The 26613-nt window shown below is 42.4% G+C and overlaps 1 protein-coding gene across 2 annotated transcripts in view; it reads left to right on the forward strand.

Annotated features, from left to right (window-relative positions):
- The window catches only part of ITGBL1 (integrin subunit beta like 1), a 223625-nt gene that overhangs the window by 191320 nt on the left and 5692 nt on the right, over positions 1–26613 (forward strand). For both annotated transcript variants that reach the window (XM_070751236.1, XM_070751238.1), the window contains 3 exons: positions 8328–8474; positions 14641–14754; positions 16022–16180. In XM_070751236.1, coding sequence (XP_070607337.1) covers positions 8328–8474; positions 14641–14754; positions 16022–16113 — 353 coding nt within the window. In that variant the 3' untranslated portion in view covers positions 16114–16180. The remainder of the gene's footprint in view (positions 1–8327; positions 8475–14640; positions 14755–16021; positions 16181–26613) is intronic.

Consider the following 26613-nt stretch of genomic DNA (forward strand, 5'->3'; position numbering starts at 1 on the left):
GTCCGGCACTGAAACAAAACCAAAGTAGACTTTTTTGAGAGCACACACTGTATTTCACAGCTGGGACTAGAGTTGAGCTTCACCTTGTATAATCACCTTTACCTACGCAAAAAGACCACTTATACCCAGGGAAATGTTGCAATTCTGCTCTCAGGAACTAATAAGTGCATTGTAGTTGCGTGACTCAGGCAGGTCCAAATTGGGTGACTTTGTTTACCCGTCTCTCTTAGTTCCACCTAGTGTTATTAGAATGGTAGAAGAATTGAAGGGGGAGATTCTCTCTATATTGCGCCATGAGCTCATGGGGGAAAAACAGACTGGAAATAAATCATTCTAGATTGTTTTTTAAAACATTAGTATTATGAAATGCATTCTCAAGGGCAGCCCCATAAGCGCTATTTCATAGGGGATTTCTAAGATATAAATCATCAAAGCCTAAAACACGATCGAAGTATTGCCCGCAAGATCATATGCTGCAACGTTCTACCTGTCAATGACTACTTCGGCTTCAATCGCAGCAACACAAGAGCACGCAACAGATTCAAACTTAATATTAACCACTCCAAACTTGACTGTAAAAAATATGACTTCAGCAACCGAGTTGTCGAAGCGTGGAACTCATTACCTGACTCAGTAGTGTCAACCCCTAACCCCCAACATTTTTCCCTTAGACTATCCACAATTGACCTCTACAGTTTCCTTAGAGGTCAGTAAGGGGCGTGCATAAGTGCACCAGTGTGCCTTCCGTCCCCTGTCCAATTGTCTCTCCTTATCTCATTTATCTTTTCTTCCTTTCAAATATGTTCACCTATACTTTTATATATTTTCTTCTATTCTTTTCTTTATTTATATTACTACATATCTATTCTCTTCAATGTGTATTATTTATTGGACTGACTAACTAACTAACTAACTAAATAAATAAATAAATAAATAAATAAATATATTCATCAAAATAAGAACTATAGCTGATGAACTCATTTAAGATGAGTACAACTTAGAGAGAACATGTAGAATGTGACTCCTCAAAATGTTTCAATCCTTTTTACCAACAATGGCCATAGGAAGTGTCTACATTTACTTCTGTATAATGAACTAAGATGAGATATTTATTTATTTATTTATTTATTTATTTATTTATTTTATTAATTGGATTTGTATGCCGCCCCTCTCCGAGGACTCGGGGCGACTCACAACAGATCAAAGAAAACATAGATTAGATTAGATTAGATTAGATTAGATTTATTGGATTTATATGCCGCCCCTCTCCGCAAACTCGGGGTGGCTCACAACAATGGCAAAAACAGTACATAGTGACAAATCCAATACCCACCAATCCAATTACAATTTTAAGTTAAGAAATTCATAAAACAACCCCAATATATATAAAGAACAAGCACACAATCAATCAAACACCAAAACAACATGGGCAAGGGGGAGATGTTTCAGTTCCCCCATGCCTGACGGCAGAGGTGGGTTTTAAGGAGGTGGGTTTTATAGTCTGGAGGACAGAAGGAAAAGGGGGGGACATGATCGAAACATTTAAATATATTAAAGGGTTTAAATAAGGTCCAGGAGGGAAGTGTTTTTAATAGGAAAGTGAACACAAGAACAAGGGGACACAATCTGAAGTTAGTTGGGGGAAAGATCAAAAGCAACATGAGAAAATATTATTTTACTGAAAGAGTAGTAGATCCTTGGAACAAACTTCCAGCAGACGTGGTAGATAAATCCACAGTAACTGAATTTAAACATGCCTGGGATAAACATATATCCATCCTAAGATAAAATACAGAAAATAGTATAAGGGCAGACTAGATGGACCATGAGGTCTTTTTCTGCCGTCAGACTTCTATGTTTCTATGTTTCTAAGGAGTTTATGAAAGGCAAGGAGGGTGGAGGCAATCCTAATCTCAGGGGGGAGCTGGTTCCAGAGGGTCAGAGCCACCACAGAGTAGGCTCTTCCCCTGGGTCCTGCCAGACGACATTGTTTAGGCGACGGGACCCGAAGAAGGCCGACTCTGTGGGACCTAACCGGTCGCTGGGATTCGTGCGGCAGAAGGCGGTCCCGAAGATATTCTGGTCCGGTGCCAAGGGCTTTATAGGTCATAACCTATACATCTGTATGTTTGTATTTCTTTCTGGGTTTCCCTTGTATTGTGACTGGGTACATTTGTAGGTATGTGTACCCTGAGAAGCACAAGGCAGAAGCACATGCTCCTTCCTAGCTTACTCTGCCAGGAGGGAGGAAGGATGGGTCTTAAAATAGATTAGATGATGCTGTTAATGTATGAGCAGAGTAATCCTTGTTTACCAAAGTTATGCACACACAGATTCAGATTAGTTGTGAATAACTAATCAGCCACACACAGATATAGTAACTTGAATTAACGTTTACTTTGAGTTTGCGGAGAGGGGCGGCATATAAATCCAATAAATCTAATCTAATAACATATTCAGATAAACAGTCTAAGGTCATACACATAATAAGTCAGAAGAACAATCCAAATATTACCAAGTACATAGTCTTTCTTACCAGTTGTCTTTGTCATAATCAGTAAACAAAGATACCCTGTTTCCCCGATAGTAAGACACCCCCGATTGTAAGACGTATCAGGGGTTTCAGGGGGGTCGGCTAATATAAGCCATACCCCGAAAGTAAGACACATGTCTTACTTTCGGGGAAACACGGGTGGGGGAGCACGATGACGTCGCTTCCAAGCTCCCCGCGCGCCCCTCGCCTTCGCCTCGCCGCGGCGCCACCGCCTCTTCCCCGGCTTGGCAAAGCGAAGGACGGCGCTGGTCCGAAGCGAGCCGAGCGGGCGGCGGCTTGCAGCGAAGGCGCTCGTCCCAGCAACCGAGTCCTGCCGAGGCTCGGCTGCAAGCGGCCAGCGAGGCCGACCAGCTCTGAGGCGAGCAGCCGGAGCTGCGCCCTCCTTCACCCGCCTCCTTTCTGGCAGGCAGGTGGGGCTGCCCAACTGCGCAGAGCGGCTCCTCCCCTCCAGACACACGCTTCCCCGACACGCGTCTGTGGCTCCATGCGTGCACGCCGCTTGGAGCCCTGAGGTTGAACTTGGAAAAGGGCTCACGAGGCTCCTGTCCCACAGCTGCCTGGGGAGATGCCTTCGGGAACGCGACCCTTTCAATTTTTTTCCAATGTAAGACATACCCCGAAAGTAAGACGTAGTGGGGCTTTTGGGGATAAAAAGAAAGTAAGACACTGTCTTACTTTCGGGGAAACACGGTATCAAGCCTAAACACATTTTAGCTATAATATGTAACTACAATACAGAGAAATTGCAGAGATATTGCAGAGCTTACATACAGTAAGTAGCCATTAACAGTGAGTAGCCAGACAAAAAGAAACAGAAAGGGTGACTTGGAGAAATAAGCTATAAACTCTAGCTCCCTCTTGTGTCAATCTGCAACACCTACAGCTAATATATTGCCAACCCAACAGTTATGGACAGAGTCCTAAGAGACACCTTGTCCAAGTGTCTTTCCAATAGGGCAGCAATGTGGATGAATTTCTGGATGTGTTTTCTTCCTAGTTCCTCTCTGGATCTGACCTACCTTTGAACCTGACTTTTCTCTTGCCAATTTCTTTCACTGGACCAAAGAGGGGAGGCATACAAATCAAATAAATTATTATTATTATTATTATTATTATTATTATTATTATTATTATTATTATTATAAAATTGTAAACCCATTCTCTTTGATCTTCAGAAAGTTATTCTGTTGATGGACAGCTGGACAGAAGGCTCAAGACTGCCTATTTGTTTTTCAGCAGGCAAACCCCCTGGAAACAGAATAGAGTAGGGCCAAAATTGGTTTAGTGGGAGAATGGAAGAAAGGAAAGTCAAGTGTGAAAGTGGTCTGGATCTGGAAGAAAAACAATCTAACAAAAGCATTGCTTCCAGAGGAGAGAAACAATTGACCTCAACTCAGAAGACTGCTACCAGCTCCATTCCTAAGCCCCCTACCTTCTCCTTCCTGATCACATGAGCCATGTGTGGAAATGCTATTAAAAGAACTGTTTGTTTATCTATTTATTTTATTTATTTATTTATTTTGTCCAATACACAATGAGGGTTTTAGTGGGCATATATCTATATACACATAGTAAAATACATGATGAAGGTTATGGAGGAAATACTCATAGTAAAATATATCTAAGAAATAATAGAAAAGAAGATATAGTAATAGAACGTATCAATGAAAGAATAGAAGAAGAGATATAGGAATAGAAGAAAGGTATAGGAGATATAGGAGAGCAATAGGACAGGGGACGGAAGGCACTCTAGTGCACTTGTACTCGCCCCTTACTGACCTCTTAAGAATCTGGATAGGTCAATCGTAGATAATCCAAGGGTAAAGTGTTGGGGGTTTGGGGATGATACTATGAGTTCCACGCTTCGACAACTCGGTTACTGAAGTCATATTTTTTACAGTCAAGTTTGGAGTGGTTAATATTAAGTTTAAATGTGTTGTGTGCTCTTGTGTTGTTGTGGTTGAAGCTGAAGTAGTCACCGACTGGCAGGACGTTGCAGCATATGATCTTGTGGGCAATACTTAGATCTTGTTTAAGGCATCTTAGTTCTAGGCTTTCTAGGCCCAGGATTGAAAGTCTAGTCTCATAGGGCATTCTGTTTCGAGTGGAGGAGTGAAGGGCTCTTCTGGTGAAGTATCTTTGGACATTTTCAAGGGTGTTAATGTTAATGTCTGAGATTACATGAGCCAGTGTGAAATGCTATTAAAAGAACTGTAAAAGCAGCGTCTTTGCCGTGCCGTATCACTTCCCTTGTATTTTCTGTTCTTGGTTCTCTACTGGCTAATCCCTCAAGAGAGAAATTGGGGGTGGGGGGTGGGGAGGACGGTCTAAAAATGGCAATTAATGAGATTCTTCTCCCTTGCTTTTTCCTCCCTCGCTGCATTGTTTTCTCTGCTGAAAGAACAATAAACAACAACCTGAAAGCTCCCTACTGATTGCCTACAAAAGAGGAATGCTAGCAAGAATTGATGGTGTTTTCGCTTAAGAATAGAAAGGATATCCCTGGAACTGCAAACTATGACATGGTAGAAATTTCCCCTCAGGAGGAATTCAATTCAATTCAATTTATTAGATTTGTATGCTGCCCCTCTCCGAAGACTCGGGACGGCTCACAACAACAATAAAAACAGTATAACAATGGAACAAATCTAATAATAAAATTACATTAAAAAACCCCAACAATTTAAAAACCATACAACACATACATACCAAAAATAAAATATAAGAAAGCCTGGGGGAAATATGTTAATTCCCCCATGCCTGGCGATATAGGTGGGTCTTGAGTAACTTGCAAAAGACAAGGAGGGTGGGGGACGTTCTAATCTCTGGGGGGAGTTGATTCCAGAGGGCTGGGGCTGCCACAGAGAAGGCTCTTCCCCTGGGGCCTGTCAAATAGTTCCCCTGGGGCCTGTCAAATAGTTTGGTCGACGGGACCCAGAGAAGGCCAACTCTGTGGGACCTTATTGGCTGCTGGGATTTGTGCTGTAGAAGGCAGTTCCAGAGGTATTCTGGTTCAATGCCATGAAGGGCTTTAAAGGGCTTCAACACTTTGAATTGTGACCTGAAACCGATCAACAGCCAGTGCAGACCATGGAGTGTTGTAGAAACGTGGGCGAATCTAGGAAGCTGCACGATAGCTCTCGCGGCCGCATTCTGCACGATCTAAAGTTTCCAAACACTTTTCAAAGGTAGCCCCATGTAGAGAGCGTTGCAGTAGTTGAAACTCGAGGTGATGAGGGCATGAGAGACTGTGAGTAATGACTCCCTGTCCAAGTAGGGCTGCAACTGGTGCACCAGGTGAACCTGAACAAACGCCCTCCTCGCCACAGCCGAAAGATGGTGTTCCAATGTTAGCTGTGGGTTGTTAGCTGTGTACTGCATAGTTAGGGAGAGAAAAAAATAGCACAGATCTATCTTCATTGCATTCTATGTGGAATAGCTGAGGCAATTAACCACTAAAATTAATCAGGTCAAGTGCCAAAACCACTGGGAGATCCATGGCATTATAGAGATATGGAAGGATCTGATTCTTGTATTTGTAAGAGCCCTTTGTTTCAGTAAACAAGTCCATTTTAAGTAGCGTAGAGGAGGAGGAGTATGATAAGGCCTTGCATCATGTGGCTAAATTGAAATCTCCCCATCCATTATCCATCTTAATGCATCTTGAAGGGGCAAGGGAATAGATTTCAGATTTTTCCTGTTCGGCTGTTATTCTCCATTCCAGGCTGCAATCATCTTCCATTTTGACACAATGCAAGAATTAGAAATGCATTGTAAAACAGGCCAAAATACCCTGCTTCCTTGGAATAGAGATCCTTGCATCTGCCGAATGCTGCCTTTTCTGAAACTGGCAAGAGAGACAGGATATTTTCCCTTTGCAGATTGTTGCAAATTCTGTTACTTACATGCAGTTGCAACGATTTTGATTTGGCTCAAGCACCTACTTGGAGATAAGACCATTATCAGGGGTGGGATATAGCCAGTTCAGACCGGTTTGGGCAAACCGGTTGTTAATTTTAAGTTGAAACTACTGGCTGACTCCACAAACATTGACCTGCCCTCCCAGGAGTCTCCACGCAGCCCGTTTTGGATTCCCGGTAAGTGGAGGGTCCACACAGATGCTCGGGGGGAGGGGGAATGGGCCTCCAGGGCCCAGGAGAGGCTAAATGTAGACATTGCTCATTTCATCTTCCTCGCTCTTTACATGGGGCTACCTCTGAAGAGTGTTTGGAAACTTCAGATCATGCAGAATGCGGCTGCGCGAACAGTCATGGGCCTTTCCAGATATGCCCATGTTTCGTCAACACTCCGCGGCCTGCATTGGTTGCTGATTAGTTTCCGGACACAATTCAAAGTGTTGGTGATGACCTATAAGGCCCTACATGGCATCGGAACAGAATATCTATGGGACCATCTTCTGCCGCATGAATCCCAGTGGCCGATTAAGTCCCACAGAGTTGGCCTTCTCTGGGTCCCGTCGACTAAACAATGTCGTCTGGTGGGACCTAGGGTAAGAGCTTTCTCTGTGGTGGCCCTGGCCCTCTGGAATCAACTTCCCCCAGAGATTCAAATGGCCCCCACCCTCCTCGCCTTCCGCAAGACCCTGAAGACCTATCTATGTCGCCAGGCATGGGACAACTAATGTATCCCCTTTTTTGACTGTTAAGAATTATGTGTGGTTGTGATTGTATAATGTTGATTATTTTTTAAGATAGCGGGCTTTTAGTTATAGTTTTTAACTATTAGATTTGTATTGTACTGTTTTATTGCTGTTTTGAGCCGCCCTGAATCTTCGGAGAGGAGCGGCATAAAAGTCTAATAAATTATTATTATTATTATTATTATTATTATTATTATTATTATTATTATTATTTGATGTTGTGGTTAGCTCTGGCCCGGCTCCTTCCCCAAGGACTGTGGATGTGGGGGAGACATCCACATGCTGCAGGCCTGTTTTGCTCCCGGTGGAATCTGCTGATGAAGGCTCCTCTGACCAAGAAGACATGAGTGACTGCTCAGAAGGAGATCAATTATCTAGCTCCTCCTTGGATTCAGAACAAAAGTTAATGATACAGCAATGCATGCGGAGAGCGATGCATAGGCAGCAACAACTGAGAGATTATTATCAAAGAAAATGAGGCCACCTGTAGTTGGGTGGGGCTGTGGTAATTAGTGAGGCTGCTATAAATAGCAGCCTGTGGGTTTGGCCATTGTGGAGGATTATCTGATCGTTGTGTGACTGCTTTACTGTCTTTGACCTTTTGTGTGCTGATTTTTCCCCGTTTTGAAACTAAACCAGGGCAAAGTGTGTTTCACTTTGTGAAAGAAGAAGGACTGTGAATTGCCTCACAGCTGCAAGCTAAGTATCACAGAACTGATAAGGGACTTGTACAAATTACCGGTTTGTTTGGAGACAAATGCTCTTTGCTATACCAAAAGAGGGCTTGGTTTAAGTGAATTTTCATTATAAAGAACATTGTTTTGAATTTTCAAACGTGTGTGTGTCTGAAATTTGTACCTGTGAATTTTGGGGAGGATTCTACCAGAGAGCCCGACAGAACATTATTATTATTGTTATTATTATTATTGTTGTTGTTGTTGTTATTATTATTATTATTATTATTATTATTATTATTATTATTATTATTATTATTATTATTCTTAGTACGAAGTAGAAATAGTTGCACATTCATGAGCCCCTCGGAAAAGACAAAGGGAATAAACTCCTCTGCATGTTAAAGTCCCTGCTTAGGGAATTCTCCTTTTAATCTAGATCAAGGGACCTGTTCCTGTGGTCGTTGCATTTGCAAGGATGGATGGTTTGGAAAATTGTGTCAACACCCAAGGAAATGTAACATGGCCGAAGAGGAGAGCAGAAGTTTTTGTGAATCAGCCGACGGCATATTATGCTCAGGAAAGGGTAAGTACGTGGGCGACTGAGTGATGCTTCAATTGGCCCTGTTATTTAAAAAGAAAAAAAGTACAACTTGTGCTTTACATCTTGGGGTACTTTCTTTTGGTAATCCATTGTTGTTTTTAAAAAAAGCTTTTCAAAATGTTTATATTACAGAATGTTCTTGTGGCAAAATACTCCACATTGCATCGCAAAGTTTTGCCCCCAGGAACTGTTTACCAACAGCATGCCACTCCATTTGGTGATATCCTTGTGGGTGTATATATCAATATGGGGCCATTGTGTATTATGGGATATATTTTAGCAGTAGGCTTTAAGTGCTACTAGCAGCAGGCGACTCTACAATTGCTAAACTTCGAAGAAGGAATTTTGCTTTTGAGCAGAACGGGAAAAGTTCTTGTCCACCACCCACCCACCTTCTCTTCCATTGTTTGTGCAATTCATATTCATCAAAATTCACTCAGTTCCTTTATTTTAGAGGTCGCATAAGTTAGCATGTAGTAATCATCAGCTTTCATTATAAATTACATTTTGGTCCTAGTCTTTGAAGATCAGTTGCATTTGCAACAATAGGGCTCAGGGTCATGCCTTGAATTCAGGCGAGAAGAAAGAATTTTCTATTACAGTTTGTTGCAGAAAAATTCATTTCCAAAAGCACACACAGATAACCGATTCAGATTGATTCATTAACTTCTTTATAAACATAACTATATAATTTCTGGGTGGATCCGATCAGCAATAAAAGCCACACACACACACTTTTCAGACATTGATCATTGCAAAAGTATTATTGGTGAACACAAATCCAGGCAATAATTTTTATTTGTTTGTTTGTTTGTTTGTTTGTTTGTTTGTTTGCTTGCCTGTCTGTCTGTCTGTCTGTCTGTCTGTCTGTCTGTCTGTCTGTCTGTCTATCTATCTATCTATGTTTGATTTGATTTGATTTGATTTGATTGCCGCCCCTCTTCGCAGACTTGGGGAGGCTCACAATTCATAACAAATCTAATAATTTAAAAACATTTTTAAAACCCCATTATTAATCAGACATACATACAAACATACCATACATAAATTGTACAGGCCTGGGGGTGGTGTCCCAATTCTCCCATGCCTGGGAGCAAAGGTGGGTTTTAAGGAGTTTACAGAAGGCAAGGAGGGTGGGGGCAGTTCTAATCTCCGGGGGGAGCTGGTTCCAGAGAGTCAGGGCCACCACAGAGAAGGCTCTTCCCCTGGGACCCGCCAAACGACATTGTTTAGTCGACGGGACCCGGAGAAGGCCAACTCTGTGGGACCTAAAGAATTCATGCTGGAAGCATTTCCGGTTAATAAGCAGAGATAAGAGAATCTGGGTTGCAAGCCCAGGGTCATTAATCACAGTCCTTGGAATGTTTCTGACAGCTTGACTAACTTACAGTTCAGTGAAAACTCAGAAAAGCTGGAAGCAGGCAAGAAGCAGGAACCTGTGAAAGCAGAAATTCTGCTCTGCTCCAAAGTCATGAACGCCCTGATGATAACTATTGTTCACCACACCCTCTTTTCCTCACACTATCCCTTAAATATTGGCAAGGCATGGCCAAGTGACCCATAGATCTATTCATGCCAAGAACCCCTTCTTTTCAGATATTCCCGCCTAGACCACATTCTCCTGACTCTTGCATCTAACGGAGGGAAGGGTGTGGGCTCCTCCTCTGATTCCCCATCGTCATCTGACTCACTAAGTCCCATAACTGGGGGTGCTACAGTCTCTGATGGTTTCTCCAATTCCACGTCACTCTCTCAGACTCAGATGGCAAGAACACTGGCCTGCGATGCCAGTACTCCATCTCCTGGGCCTTGAAATCCATGACCACCTGAGCCGGACGTGGACCACTCACAACACTGCCCAGGTTCAAATCCTGGTAAAGGGTATGGATAGCTGATGAGAGCTAAATTTATTTGTTTTATTATTTATTTAATTGGATTTGTATGCTGCCCCTCTCTGAGGACTCGGGGCAGCTCACAGCATATATAATAGACATAACGATACAATTAATACAATTAATTTTTTTTAAAAAAATTCTAAAACATTTTTAAAAACATTCATTAATATTCACTCAATAACTTACGCTAAAAACATTTTTTGGTCAGGGGGAAGATCTAATTACCCCAGGCCTGGCAACAAAGATGAGTTTTTAAACTCCTTTGCAAGGCAAGGAGTGTGGGGGCAGTGCGAATCTCCAGGGGAGCTTATTCCAGAGGGCTGGGCCCCCTACAGAGAAGGCTCTTCCCTTAGATCCTGCCAACTGACATTGTTTGGTCAATGGGACCCTGAGGAGACCAACTCTGTGGGACCTCACTGGACGCTGGGATTCGTGTGGCAGAAGGCTAGGTTGAAATAGATCTATATTAGTCTCCCTTTATTTTCATTATCAGCAAAAATATGTTACTTACACACACACACACACACACACACAATACCACAAGTAGATTATTTCTTCAATGTAGCAACAGTTGCAAACAGTTTCATTTTGAGCAGTGGTCAAGCTTTCTGTTCAGAGTTCAGAGAGAGTAGAATGGCACAGAGTGGACTGAGCCACGCCACGATTTAATCTTAGGTTTTCAGTTTTGATTCTCTGCACAGACTCAGAAGTGTTAAACTGGCTGACTTAGTTGCTATGCTTATTCATTGGCTGACCTTGTTAACACTGGCTCTCCCAGTCATTAATATTCTACCATCGTCTAAGATGAGGTAGAAGATGAAAAGATACTTTTATTTTTTGTAGAATAAATCCAGTCTTTTATAATATTTCATCTACTTAGTGGAGACACTTAACCTAAAAATACAGAGTTGCATCTGTCCTTCAAATGTTTTGGGAAATTGGGGCAGGCAAAACAGCATTGTGGAATTTGATTATAATTTGTATGAATGTCACGCATCATCACAGCATATCTATTCTTTTGTTCTTTATTTATTATAAAGTGCGTGTGTATGTGTGTGGCTGCATGTGATTTTTTAAATGTAAAATCACTTTAAAAAAAAATGTGATTTGTCAAAAAAGAGGCCCAGGTTCTAAGTAGTTTTGAAGACTAAAATAAACAAAAACTAGTTACAGAAATAAGATATGTCTAGTCTAATGAAAAGAAAGAATGGGGTAACAGGATAGCATTGTTCTAATATTTGAGATCAAAGGTGGATTCCAATTTTTTTTACTACCACTCTGTGGGCATGGCTTAGTTTTGTGGGTGTGGGTTAATTTTGTGGGAGTGGTTTGGCAGTCATGTGACTGGGCGGGAATAGCTTTGTGGTCATGCGACTGGATGGAGGTGGCTTGGTGGTCACATGACTGGGTGGGCATGTGACTGGGTGGGCGTGGCCAACTTGACATCACTCACGTCAAGGTTTAGGGTTAGGGCGCCTTGCCTCTCCTCAGCTCAAAGGGCCTCAATGAGATACAATTTCCCTATCTATTTATTACTTCTGAACATCCAAAATATACTATTTAATTTAAAGTGTTGGTTATGACCTTTAAAGCCCTTCATGGCATTGGACCAGAATATCTCCGAGACCACCTTCTGCCGCACGAATCCCAGCGACCGATTAGGTCCCACAGAGTGGGCCTTCTCCGGGTCCTGTCAACTAAACAATGCTGGTTGGCGGGTCCCAGGGGAAGAGCCTTCTCTGTGGGGGCCCCGACTCTCTGGAACCAGCTCCTCCCAGAGATTAGAACTGCCCCTACCCTCCTTGCCTTTCGTAAACTCCTTAAAACTCACCTTTGTCGTCAGGCATGGGGGAACTGAGACATCTCCCCTGGGCCTATACAATTTATGTATGGTATGCTTGTATGTATGTTTGCTTAAATAATGGGGTTTTTAAAATATTTTAAATTGTAAATTATTAGATTTTTGTCATGAACTGTTTTATTGTGTTGTGAGCCGCCCCGAGTCTACCGAAAGGGGCGGCATACAAATCTAATAAATAATAATAATAATAATAATAATAATAATAATAATAATAATAATAATCCTATATATACACACATATTACACACAGGCACATAAAAATATACATTATCTACTATATAAACTGTATGTGAATGTACACACACACACACACACACACACCCGTCTTCTAAAACTATACACATTCAACCTTACTTACTGCATTTGGAAAATCTGCTTCTGTCAGGGCTGCTCTCCGCGTGGCTGTTGGACGCCTGGGAAAAGCAAGCAGGGCCTGTAGGAGGAAGGGAATGCAGGCAGGGATCCAGCGAGGCTGCCCTCCCCAGGAAGAGTCTGGCTCAATCGCCATCCGGTGACTCCCAAGATGGGGGGGGCTTCCAGGGCATTGGGCAGGGCACTCTGGTCAGTCAGCGCTCAGGTGGGGGGACCGCAGGGAAATTGGAGTGGAGCAGATGGGGAAGGGGAGACCTGCAATGACCGGCACCATAGAGTGGGAAGCGCACTCTGCCCTGGCTGGGGTTTGGAAGCCACAGAGCTGGAGCTTGGGGGAGAGAAAGAAAGAGTTCTGCTGTTTTCCTTGCATGAAGCCAAAAGAAAGAAGATGAAGTCTTTCTTTCTTTCTTTCTTTCTTTCTTTCTTTCTTCCTTCCTTTCTTTCTTCCTTCCTTTCTTCCCTCCCTTCCTTCCTTCTCTTTCTTTCTTTCTTTCTCTTTATTTCTTTCTTTCTTCCTTCCCTTCCTTCCTTCTCTTTCTTTCTTTCTTTCTTTCTTTCTCTTTCTTTCTTTCTCTTTTTTTCTTTCTTCCTTCCTTCCCTTCCTTCCTTCTCTTTCTTTCTTTCTTTCTCTTTCTTTCTTTTTTTCTTTCTTTCTTCCTTCCTTCCTTCCTTCTCTTTCTTTATTTCTTTCTTCCTTCCCTTCCTTCCTTCCTCCTTTCTCTTTCTTTCTTTCTTTCTCTTCCTTCCTTCCTTCCCTCCCTTCCTTCCTTCTGTTTCTTTCTTTCTTCCTTTCCTTCCTTCCTTCCTTCTCTTTCTTTCTTTCTTTCTTTCTCTTCCTTTCTTCCTTCCTTCCTTCTCTTTCTTTCTTTCTCTTCCTTCCTTCCTTCCCTTCCTTCCTTCTGTTTCTTTCTTCCTTCCTTCCTTTCCTTCCTTCCTTCCTTCCTTTTCTTTCTTTCTTTCTCTTCCTTTCTTCCTTCCTTCCCTTCCTTCCTTCTCTTTCTTTCTTTCTTTCTTTTTCTTTCTTTCTTTCTTTCTTTCTGTCTCTATCTCCCACTTTCTTTCTATCGCCAAAACACCGGCTCTGCAGCTACCAAACCCGAGCCAGGGCAATGGCTGCTCTGCAAGTGTACTTCTCGCTCTATAGCAACACCTGGAGCTGGAACTGGAGCTAAACGGACTCCAGCAAGATGCTCTGCCTCTGGTAGTTTTTGAAGCACACTCTTTCCTGCAAGGAGATGAGGCAAAGATCAGTGCTCGTCTCATCTTCCTCGCAGGCAGAAGCATATTTCAAATTGTCGTAGGCAGAGCCCAGAGGAGCCATGGCATGTGTGCACCCGCCTCTCACTCGCTCTCTTTCTCTCTCTAGAGGAGCGCGACAGAGCTACAAGTCCCAGATAGGACACGTGTCTCGTGGCCCACCCACCCCGACCTGCCAACCCAAAATTGCACCCCACCGCAAGGTGCGCGACCTACCTGACACTTGTAGCTCTGTTGTGTCCAGAGAGGCCTGGGGGGAAAAAACTGCTCATAGAAAAACAAGTAGCCTACGTGAGCAGGATGGTGTTTCCACACAGCTATATACAGTCCAGTGAGACCTGTTCTTATTATCTCACTCTGTTTTTATTCCTGATTATATCTCTGTAGTTTCAATAACCTTGAGGTTTTGTCCTTCCCTTTACCTTCGCTAAATCTTCTCACATGCCTTCACCCACTCTCCCTTAATCCCGCAGAGAAGAATGGCTTTGATTTTAAAGCTTTGGAACCAAGACAAAATGTTCTCCTTCCAAGCAAACCCTGATTAAATCAAAATGGACGGAAATCGTTATAAAGCATGCTAAAAAACGCTTCCAGTTAAAGCCCCCCTCCTAGAACGTCCTTCTCACCAATAGGCTTTTATCACAATGAACTCCTTGTAGACAATCATTCATTGATAGGTACTGATTACCTAAGATGTCCCCCTGCCTGATTGAAAAGTTCTACTCTTCTCTGAGCACCAGTAATGATTTTTCTATGCTTTCAGGTTCCTGTCACTGTGGAAAATGCATCTGTTCCCCCCAGGAATGGTACATTTCAGGGGAATTCTGCGAATGTGATGACCGGGATTGTGACAAATATGATGGCCTTATTTGCACAGGTGTTGTATGATCTCCACAATCAACCTATCTGCTATTTAACAAGACGCGCGGCACCTCAGTGGCTCCCAAACATTGCATGCTCTCATCCATCCAACAGCCTCTTGAGTCCAGAGCTATAAAACTAAGAGGCAAAGCACCTTTAAACAATTATTGCTTTGCAAAACAAAGATTTCTAAATGAATGAGAAGAAATCGCTTTCAAATTTTGATTCTTCCTTCATGAATAAGTGAGGGAAATCCTCTTCATTAGACCTGGGAAAAGAAACAGGTTATGTGTATGAAGCAATAGTCTTAAGAAACCTCTCCTCATGAATAGAGATGGAGGAGGAAGAGGGGGAGACAGTGAAGGAGAGACCGGGAGAAGAGGAGGGAGGAAGGGGGAGATTTTTAGGAATGCTTTAAAAAAACCTGGAATTGATTGCCTATTTCCTATCCTTCCAGTTCCCCTTATAAAATTGACTTTTGAAAGAGGAAGGAGTAAATTATTCCATTACACCCAAGAACTGCAAATAACACACAGAGGCTGTCATAACGTCTGTCCTATAATAAATGCTCACTATCATAAATATTACTATCATAAATATTTTTCTACACATGTTGGGGAATCCCTGTCTTAAGTCAGGCCCCAAATTACTTTGTCTTAAAATGGGGCAAGCTGTATTTATCCAGTGTTATATTCTTTCCTACTCATGTGCACACATGCACAATTGTGATTTCACACAATCATTCATATGCTCAATTCGTAGTGCTAGAATTGGACCAGGGAGACCATAATTCAAACGCCATTTGAATTATGAACTTTGGTGAATCACTTTGAAGCAGTTGCTACTTCCTAGGGCTGTGATGGCGAATGCAACTCTGTTTAACAATTGTCAACCCCAAAGGGGGAGATTGTTAATACATGCTACATAACAATATTTGGGATTGCCATGTGTGCTAAACTACCAATTGTAGTTTGCATTTGTTACAGTTGTAATATCTCTTAAGGACTTTGGCTGGCTAGCCATAAGAGGGCGCCAGCACTCTCTCCTGTTGATGGCTGCGTAGACGCAGCTTCATTTCTGCCGGTGGAACTGCATTCCACCCCGTCCTGCCTGCTGCCCACCCCTGGAGGGATCTAAGGAGAAAATAAAAGTCTTAAGCCAATTCAAGCCAGAAGGGAGAAATATGTAGAAAGAAAAATAAAAGCTATTTTTTCGTGATGGGTTATGCTTCCACAGAGCAACTCCTTTTTAATTTAAATTATGGATATGTCTTTTTGTTGCAGGAAATGGTATATGTAACTGTGGAAACTGCGAGTGCTGGGAAGGCTGGACCGGAAATGCTTGTGAGATCTGGCTTGGGGCTGACTATTCCTAAGATGGCCATGAAACACTGAACACTGACAGATATGTGGTGTAAAATGAGGCTGCTAGACTACAACAATGTAAGATGATCACAACCCCCAAACCCTACCCATCCTAATCAATCAACTCAGTAAAATATTTCTTAAAATATATGAGCACCTCTGTTTGGCTCTGTGGTTCTAATTCCACATATATATATATATATTATTTCTCTCGCGCGCATTGCTTTTAGGTGTACTACAAATGAGGCAAGATTTATTACACAATGTAGCGTATTTTGGGGTCTATAAGGCACACTTTTCCCTTTCCCCAAAGTGGGTGGAAATGTCTGAGGGTCTCATAGAGTCTTCGGAGAGGGGCGGCATACAAATCTAATAAATTGAAATTGAATTGAATGTTGCCGAAGCTCCGCCCCCCTGCCAACCACCACCCTTTGGCCTCTGTCTCCCAGCAATTTGCCTCCTTGCAGCAAAGAGTCAAAAAAAACTAATCAGCTTCAGCACAGCCTGATTTAGCACGAGCAGCTGATTGGCAGTTGGGTTGGCCTCCCAGAATACCACCCATCAGCTGCTTAGGGTTACAGGGATCACTGCCGCTCATCACCCCAATCATCGGCACCACTTATCATGATTTCCACGTGCCCCATTTTTGCCTCCATACGCCCCATTTTCAGCCTCTGTGTGTCCCGTTTTCAGCCTATTCTAGGCGGCAGGGATTTCCACCACTGCCAATTGTGGTCAAATGGTGACAGTGGTGGCAGCAATCCCCACCTCCTGGAACTGGCCAAAAATTGGGCATGTGGAATCAGAAAATGGTGTGTGTGGAGGCGGCGATAGGCGGTGATGGGTGGCAGTGATCCCTGCAGCCTGTAATAGCTGATTGGTGGAAAGCCGGGAGACCGATCCAACTGTCAATCAGCTGCTCATGCTAAATCAGGCTGTGCTGATGCTGACCAGGCTGTTTACTGTTTGCTACGAGGAGGCAAAATGCTGGGAATCAGATTTTCCCTCCTCCCTAAAAGCTAGGTGCTTTTATAGTCTGAATCATCTTATGGTGTGAAAATATGGTACAGTAATACCTCGTCTTACGAACCCCTCTCCATACGAACTTTTCATGATACGAACCCAGTGTTTAAGATTTTTTTGCCTCTTATTCCGAACTATTTTCACCTTACGAACCCGAACCCGCCACGATTTCCCTGAGGCTCCTCGATTCCCTTCATTTTTGCCAGCGCTGCTTTGAATCCCAGCGACAAACCTTCCCCCTTCCAAACTGCATGGAGAAAAGACCCATGGAGCTCAAGAGAGGAGAAAGGTGTGGGGAAAATGAGCAGAACGGGGTGGGCAAAAACAGGAGGGAAAGACCCATGGAGCTCAAGAGAGGAGAAAGGTGTGGGGAAAATGAGTAGAACGGGGTGGGCAAAAATGGGAGGGACCCATGGAGCTCAAGAGAGGAGAAAGGTGTGGGGAAAATGAGCAGAACGGGGTGGGCAAAAATGGGAGGGACCCATGGAGCTCAAGAGAGGAGAAAGGTGTGGGGAAAATGAGCAGAACGGGGTGGGCAAAAACGGGAGGGACCCATGGAGCTCAAGAGAGGAGAAAGGTGTGGGGGAAATGAGCAGGACAGGGTGGGCAAAAACGGGAGGGACCCATGGAGCTCAAGAGAGGAGAAAGGTGTGGGGGAAATGAGCAGGACAGGGTGGGCAAAAACAGGAGGGACCCATGGAGCTCAAGAGAGGAGAAAGGTGTGGGGAAAATGAGCAGAACGGGGTGGGCAAAAATGGGAGGAACCCATGGAGCTCAAGAGAGGAGAAAGGTGTGGGGAAAATGAGCAGAACGGGGTGGGCAAAAATGGGAGGGACCCATGGAGCTCAAGAGAGGAGAAAGGTGTGGGGAAAATGAGCAAAACGGGGTGGGCAAAAACGGGAGGGACCCATGGAGCTCAAGAGAGGAGAAAGGTGTGGGGGAAATGAGCAGGACAGGGTGGGCAAAAACGGGAGGGACCCATGGAGCTCAAGAGAGGAGAAAGGTGTGGGGGAAATGAGCAGGACAGGGTGGGCAAAAACAGGAGGGAAAGACCCATGGAGCTCAAGAGAGGCTCTTTTCGCCTTGCTTCATTGGGACTGCCACCTCTTGCCACCTCTCGCTGTCCCTCCCCCCACTCCGTTCGCCTCAGCTTCGACTGCCCGCCACTTTTTTTTAAAAAAAAGACTTAATGTTTTGGATTTTCCTAATGGGCTTGCACGCATTATTGGCTTTTCCATTGATTCCTATGGGAAACATTGTTTCATCTTACGAACTTTTCACCTTACGAACCTCATCCTGGAACCAATTAAGTTCGTAAGTCGAGGTATTACTGTACTTGGATTACTGAATTTCAGTTTCCTAGTAATGGAAGAACTGTTTTAAGTGAAATAATTCAAAATGGTTTAGGATTATGCAAAATAACTGAATTGGTGGTGATATTAATGGAGGGGATCCTTCTGATTATGGAAATCAGTTCGTTTCTCTCTCAAAAACTTTCACACAAGTCCCTACAAAAGCTGCTTGCTGTCTAGTTTACCACTTACTATCAATCTTCATTCACTTATCTGCAAAACTTGGGGGAAAGAGTTAGATTAAAATGGGAGCATTTAAGGACATCCCTCCCTGCAATAAGGCATTGCTTCCTTACACAGGATTAGCAATGAAATCAAACCATTTATCTTGATTTATGCACCCCCTGCTTTTTATAGGGGAAAAAAATAAAGTACCTGAATCTTGAAAAAAAATGTTGTATATGAGTCATTTAGGCACAGGTTGCAAGCATACAGTGTTTGCTTAAATGCTTGTTTTTCTCGGCATAATTTTATTGCGATTTCTTTGTCCTCTTGGCCAATACTGCTGTTGAAATCTTGTTGGTTATGATTTTATCTGGTATGATGACCAAGAGGAAGAAGTCACTTTCACTACATATTTAAGCACAAGTAGGTGGATTGCAAAATAAATGGGAACAAAACTGATGACAGCAAAATTTTGGTGAATTTTAGTGAATTTTGATTGTCTCTCCTTTTGATTGCATTAAAATGCTCCTTTTGATTAAAATATCAAATATATACTTGGACAATTCTGTTTGGAATATTTTTGTGTGTCTTTGTGCACACTCATGCATGTGTATGTATGGTATGTCTGTGTGTATGTCTGCTTAATAATAGGGTTTTTAAAAAATGTTTTTAAATTATTAGATTTGTCATGAATTGTTTTATTGCTGTTGTGAGCCGCCCCGAGTCTACGGAGAGGGGCGGCATACAAATCTAATCAATAATAATAATAATAATAATAATAATAATAATAATAATAATAATGTGTGTGTGTGTGTGTGTGTGTGTTATACAGCCATGGTGGTGCAATGGTTAGAATGCAGTATTGCAGGCTAACTTTAACCACTGCCAGGAGTTCAATCCTGACAGGCTCAAGGTTGACTCAACCTCCTGTTCTTCTGAAGTTGGTAAAATAGGGACTCAGATTGTTGGGGACAATATGTTGCCATTTGTAAACTGCTGAGAGAGTGCTGAAGAGCACTATGGAGTGGTATATGAGTCTAAAGTGCTATTGCTATTATAAAACTGCATATTGTTAATAATTGTTCTCGGCATACAAAAGTAAGTCTGTATCAGTGGTATTCCTCCCCCAAGCAAAATAAGATAATATGTGTTCTATATGGCAAATGGATACAAAAGAAGACTTCTACGTTGGCATAGGTACTACCAGGACAATTCAGAAGCCCCCATGATCACCCCAACCATTGCCAGTAAATAAATATTATTCACGACATGCTTCACTTTGTAATGATGAATCGTTGCCTGTCCTGTTAGGCAACTATTTATTTGTCCAGTCATGTCCAGTCTCCATTGTTTCCTAGCGGACCTTAAAGCTCACCCTCCTGAGCATTATTATTATTATTATTATTATTATTATTATTATTATTATTATTATTATTAATTAGATTTGTATGCCGCCCCTCTTCGTAGACTCGAGGCGGCTTACAGCAATGATAAAAACAATATATAATAACAAATCTAATATTTAGAATCTAAAATAACAATAATACATTTAAAAAGTCTAAAAAACAAGAAACCCCAATATATAAAAACATACATACAGTCATCATACACAAAAAACTACATAGGCAGGGGGAGATGTTTCAGTTCCCCCATGCCTGACGACAGAGGTGGATTTTAAGGAGTTTACCAAAGGCAAGGAGGGTGGGGGTAGTTCTAATCTCTGGAGCTGATTCCAGAGGGTCGGAGCCACCACAGATAAGGCTCTTCCCCTGGGTCCTGCCAAACGACATTGTTTAGTTGATGGGACCTGGAGGAGACAACTCTGTGGGACCTAACCGGTCGCTGGGATTCGTGCGGCAGAAGGCGATCTCGTAGATACCCTGGTCCGGTGCCATGAAGACCATCCAGAAGCACCGCCTCAAGCAGCACCTCATTAAACTGCCTACCATTGTCAGCCAAGGCCAGTTCCTGATCAAGTTCAACAGTGTTGAGGCGCCTCTCCAGCTCACTGTGGTGGGTGGTAACCTTTCAAACGGCCTGAGCTTGGATTGGTTTGATCTCCTCGGCCTCCATTGCCAACCCTGTCTTCGATGACCTGTTTGAGGAATTCCAGAACATTTTTAGCCAGGACCTGGGCAAGTATGTGGGCACTCCTATCTCTTTTAGCCTTGACCCCAAGGATGCCCTGATCCGACTGAATCCCAGGCGAGTCCCGTCGGCTCTATTTATTTATTTATTGGATTTGTATGCCGCCCCTCTCCGCAGACTCTGGGCGGCTAACAACAATGATAAAAAAACAACATGTAACAATCCAATTTAATAAAACAACTAAAAACCCTTATTATAAAAACCAAACATACACACACACAAACATACCATACATAACTTGTAATGGCCTAGGGGAAGGAATATCCTAACTCCCCCATGCCTGGCGACAAAGGTGGGTCTTGATAATTTGCAAAAGACAAGGTTGGGTGGGGGCCGTTCTAATCTCTGGGGGGAGTTGATTCCAGAGGGCCGGGGCCGCCACAGAGAAGGCTCTTTATTATTTATTTATTTATTATTTGGATTTGTATGCCGCCCCTCTCCGAAGACTCGGGGCGGCTCTTCCCTTGGGGCCCGCCGAATGACATTGTTTGGTCGACGGGACCCGGAAAAGGCCAACTCTGTGGGACCTTATCGGCTGCTGGGATTCGTGTGGTAGAAGGCGGTTCCAGATGTATTCTGGCCCAATGCCATGTAGGGCTTTAAAGGTCATTACCAACACTTTGAATTGTGACTGGAAACCGATTGGTAGCCATTGCAGGCTGCGGAGTGTTGCAGAAACATGGGCGAATCTAGGAAGCCCCATGATGGCTCTCGCGGCCGCATTCTGCACCATCTGAAGTTTCAAAGGTAGCCCCATGTAGGGAGCATTGCAGTAATCGAACCTCGAGGTGATGAGGGCATGAGTGACTCTGAGCAATGACTCCCTGTCCAAAGATTTATTGGGAGCTTGACAAACTGATCCAGCAGGGGATTCTTGAACCAGTCGACCATGCTAAATGGGAGATCCTGAAAGTGACACCCATTAAAGGCGACAGCACCATCAGGATATGCGGAGATGATAAATGCACACTAAATAAGGTTACTGGTGCATTATGGTTATTGGTTCTCTGTGCTTAAGGGTAACCCACCTTAATCACAAAGTGGGTCTTGAATGATGGAACCTACAATCAGGAGAGCTGTGATTCCCTTAGCTGAGTAATAGAAAAGAGACTGAAAATTAAATATAGTTTCTGATTGGTAATTATGATGGCTTTATGCCTGAAATCTAAAATATTACATGCATTGTGGCTTCTGTAAAAAGTCATGTTGGTGTGAGTTCCATCCTGCATGGTTAAGTTCCACAGTGGTGTCAAAACTAAGACATGGAGCCTTTATCTTTATATTTCATGGAATTGAATAGTGTTTCTCATGCAACATGCAAACTACAAGCTCTTAAAAGTACTTACAGAAGCAATAAGCCCTTCATGGCACCGGGCCAGATTATCTCAGGGACCGCCTTCTGCTGCACAAATCCCAGCGACCGGTTAGGTCCCATAGAGTGGGTCTTCTCCGGGTCCTGTCAACTAAACAATGCTGCTTGGCGGGACCCAGGGGAAGAGCCTTCTCTGTGGCGGCCCCGGCCCTCTGGAACCAACTCCCCCCAGAGATTAGAATTGCCTCCACCCTCCTTGCCTTTCATAAGCTGCTTAAAACCCACCTCTGCCGCCAGGCATGGGGGAATTGAGATACTCTTTCCCCCTGGGCCTTCACAATTTAATGTATGGTATGTCTGTATGTATGTTTGGTGTGGTTTTTTTATATATATTAATGGGTTTTTAATCATTTTTAGTATTTATTGGATTATTATTGTACATTGTTTTATTATTGCTGTTAGCCGCCCTGAGTCTCCGGAAAGGGGCGGCATACAAATCCAATAAATAAATAAATAAGGAGAAAAGAAAGTCTGATAAGAACAAGAGGCTCTTACTTTCTGGTAGAATTCTGATTCTTAAAGAAAAGAATGTCTCAAGGAGAAGTTTCTTCTTTTCCACTTTGTTTTCTCTTAGCAGGTAATGGTACCAGATGTCCTCCCTGAAGGAGAAAGGGGCAAGAAAGGGGTGGGTGGGCCTATAGTCACGTACTCAGTCTTAGACCCAGAAAGCAAGAGCCACTACTTATTAACCCACACTAGAGTAGTTTGCTCAATTACAACCCATATTTTAAAGCCTGCAATGCAATGATAATTTGCAAGGCAATTTCAGTTAGCCCAATAGCAACATATGCATGTTCAGATATAGATCCACAGACCAGGGTTGTGCATGGTGCCAAAGTGTTTTGGATTTGGGGATGGGGGTGTGGTCAACATCGCAGCGGTACAGGTGTCCCCTGCACTCCATGGGGAACACCGCATCACAGTTGTTCAGAGACCTGGAACCAATTGGAATAGGTCAGATCAGCCTTGGAGGATGATGGAGAAGAGAGGCATCAATTGGTTGTCTGGGGGGCTTGTGAACCTCACAGGGAGCCAGCACCAGCCTCTCAGCCAGCAGGTGAAGACGACAACTCTGTCACTATTAGCTGGGATGGCCACGATTGGACATTGAATGGAGAGATTGTGGGTTGCCTGTGTGACAAGATCGAAGTATTTGTGCTGGAGAGAGGTAAAGAGCTGGTGTTTGGCTGATTTAACAATTAAAAGAAGAAATTTAAAACTTAAAAGGAAACAAAAGAGGTTTCAAAATGGAGAGAGCGGCTATCTAGCAATTGGAAATACCATAGAGAGAATTAAAGGAGCAGGACTAAAAGCCCAAATTTGAGGAACTTTTTATAACTGAGTCGATGGAAGTTAAAGTGAATAAAAAATCCCAAAGAATCAGAAGAAAATACTTTATAAGTGCTAAGTGGATTTAAAATACAGAGCCTTTTTAAAAATGTTTTGTTATAGTGGGAATTAACAATACCCTCTGCTGGTTAACAGAAAATACTGCAACAGATTGTGGAAGCATGAATTTGCTGACAGCTGGAGACTGACCTTGCCAGAAGATATCTAGGAGTTTGAAATAACTTAAAAGCAGTGTGTGTCCTGCCATTGTGTTTGGTGGTACAATGTTTTGATGATAGAACATAAGAGGATTTTGAATTGGACTGGACTGAAACACAAAGAGATCATATAGACTTGAGCTGCAAATAAAATTTTGTGAACTTTGTGAATTGTGAAATTGACAATATGGAAATGTGCATTTATGAAGAAGTGTCTAGGATGTTAAAATACAGTACATTTATGAAGATATAAAAATTATCTTTTCAAAATCAGAGGTGGAAAGAAAACAGAAATGGAGCTGGATTATAAAGAACATTTAGATTAACAATGGTGGGATATGAAAAGGAAGAAAATAGAGAACAAGTGGACTTCAAAGATGAAAAGAGAACTGAAAATAAAAAACAGATTGATGATTACAGTGATAAGAAAAATGAAAAAGGAATTGAAAATAAAAAACAGATTGATGATTACACTGGGATTTACAGTGATAAGAAAAAAAGCAAGTGGGGAATATTGGTATCAGAGGAAGCAATTTTAAAATGAGAGTGGTAATAGGCAGAAGAGATTAGGAGGAATTGAGAGTAGACCTACAGAAATAATATATTCAAAGGAAGAAAGGGAATTTTGAAAAAAAGAAGTTATTGGTACTAAAGTTATTGGTAATAAAGAAAAGAGAGGGGTTTAGAAGGGAAAAATTACAAGAAATGGAATTATTTAGAGGTTAAACATGAATGGATGATTGATGGTAGAATGTCATAATTTTTTTATAATTATTGTTTTATATTTAATTGTGTTAACAATATTAGTTATGTGTTTGTATAATTAATCAGCATAGTTATTTAGTTAAAATTGGTTAATACTATATTAGATTGGTACAGGATGGATTGAATTAAATTAAATTTTGAATTAATTGAATTAAGTTTTGCTGTTAAAAGGGAAAAAAGAATAAAAAAAGAAGGGAAATAAATTAGACTAAAGTAGGTCAATTGGGGAGGATATATAATTTGAACAATTACTACCCTTCTTTATAAGATTTGTTTATATAAGATTTGTATAACTTACACATTTGATTTAATACTGAAAAGGATTCACATGATTACTGATATTGTACGAATGATACAAGTTCTGTATAATTATTACCTCTAAAGGTCTTTATATAAGATTATAGAATGAATAAACATAATTTTTTTATGGTGATTGTAGAATGTTATTAACCAGTGGATGGAAATGTAGTGATAAGAATAGAATTTGTTTAAATATGGGGAATGAGTTAAAATTTTTAAAAAGAGTAATAAATTAGAAGGGAAATATGAAATGGGAAAAGAAATTAGAAATCTAGGGCATTTTAAAATGACAGAATAAAGAAAATGAGTAAAGATATAAATTGAAGAAAGGGAGGAGTGCGGACTAAAATTAAGTGGTACAAGAGACAACTATAACCATATTATCAGCATCTTTATAAAAATAAGAAAATCTTTACATTCTTTATAAGAAACTATAAAGGGGGTGGAGAAGGGTGGAATATATCTACAAACTAACTAACTAACTAACTAACTAACTAACTAACTAACTAACTAACTAACTAACTAACTAACTGTTCTGTCTGGGTCCCCCCAGACGCCAACACCAACCAAAAAGAGTACCCAGACACACTGGTAAAAAGCAAAGGCAGCTTATATACTGGAAAGCAAACACAGGTAACACAAACTGTTCTTACAGACAGGAACACGATGAAGCTTCACAGAGGTTTCACGAAGGCCAGGCAATAAAACAGGATTCTTGCTGGCAAAAACAACACTGGAGATAATAAAACCCACGCCTCCCCCAAGTCTTTCAGCCTTCTAGGCCACAAGCCAAGATCAGAGACGCAAAGAATCGAAACAAGGTTACAGGACTCCCAGTTGATAACTCTCCACAAGACTGTAAGGGCGGGCCTGCCTTTTCAACCCTGCTGAGGAGAACCACACCCAAACCCAGCTGTTGCCAATTCAGGGATGGAAATATCTTTCTAATTGGCCCCTTCTTTGAGCTGCATGTCTCTGCCTCATGTCTATTATAGCCTGTGCGTCTTCATCCAATGAATCCAGGCTACTAGCTGGGGAGAGCCCCCCCCCCCAGGGGGGTCTCAGGCTGCTCTCCCTCCTCCTCTTCCTGACGTTCCTCTCCCCCGTCTGCCTGGTCCTCCCCCTCCTGGTCACTGTCCTCCTCCTCTGGGCATGGATCCGGCAGAGCTCCAGCCGGTCCCTGAGGAGCCTCAGGCTGAATCACAACACTAACTAACTAACTAATGCTCAAAACTCCACTATACTTCCAGCACTTTGTTACTCTCAGAGCAGTCCAGAATGACTTAATTTCTTGAACTGTCACAAAATGCTGTTTTAGTGAGTGTAGAAAAGAGTATGGTGCAGTTTCTTATCGCTGTGAGTTATCTTGCTGTGATCTTTAATTCTTTTATTTGCTGTTTTATTGCCAGCTTTACCAGTGTACTAATTTATTTATTTATTTATTAGTTGGACTTGTATGCCGCCCCTCTCCGGAGACTCGGGGCGGCTCACAACAAGTAAAAACAGTCACAACAATCCAATTAATTAAAATATTTAACGATTTAAGAAAACCCCATGTAATAGCAAACACACACACAAGCATACCATGTATAATTAACATGCCCAGGGGAGATGTTTAGTTTCCCCATGCCTGACGGCAAAGGTGAGTCTTAAGGAGTTTTCGGAAGGCAGGAAGAGTAGGGGCAGTTCTAATCTCCGGGGGGAGTTGGTTCCAGAGAGCCGGCTCCGCCACAGAGAAGGGTCTTCCCCTGGGACCCGCCAACCGGCATTGTTTAGTTGACGGGACCCGGAGAAGGCCCACTCTGTGGGACTTAATCGGTCGCTGAGATTCGTGCGGCA

The sequence above is a fragment of the Erythrolamprus reginae genome, chromosome 4, assembly GCF_031021105.1.
Source record: "Erythrolamprus reginae isolate rEryReg1 chromosome 4, rEryReg1.hap1, whole genome shotgun sequence".
Classification (NCBI taxonomy): Eukaryota; Metazoa; Chordata; class Lepidosauria; order Squamata; family Dipsadidae; genus Erythrolamprus; species Erythrolamprus reginae.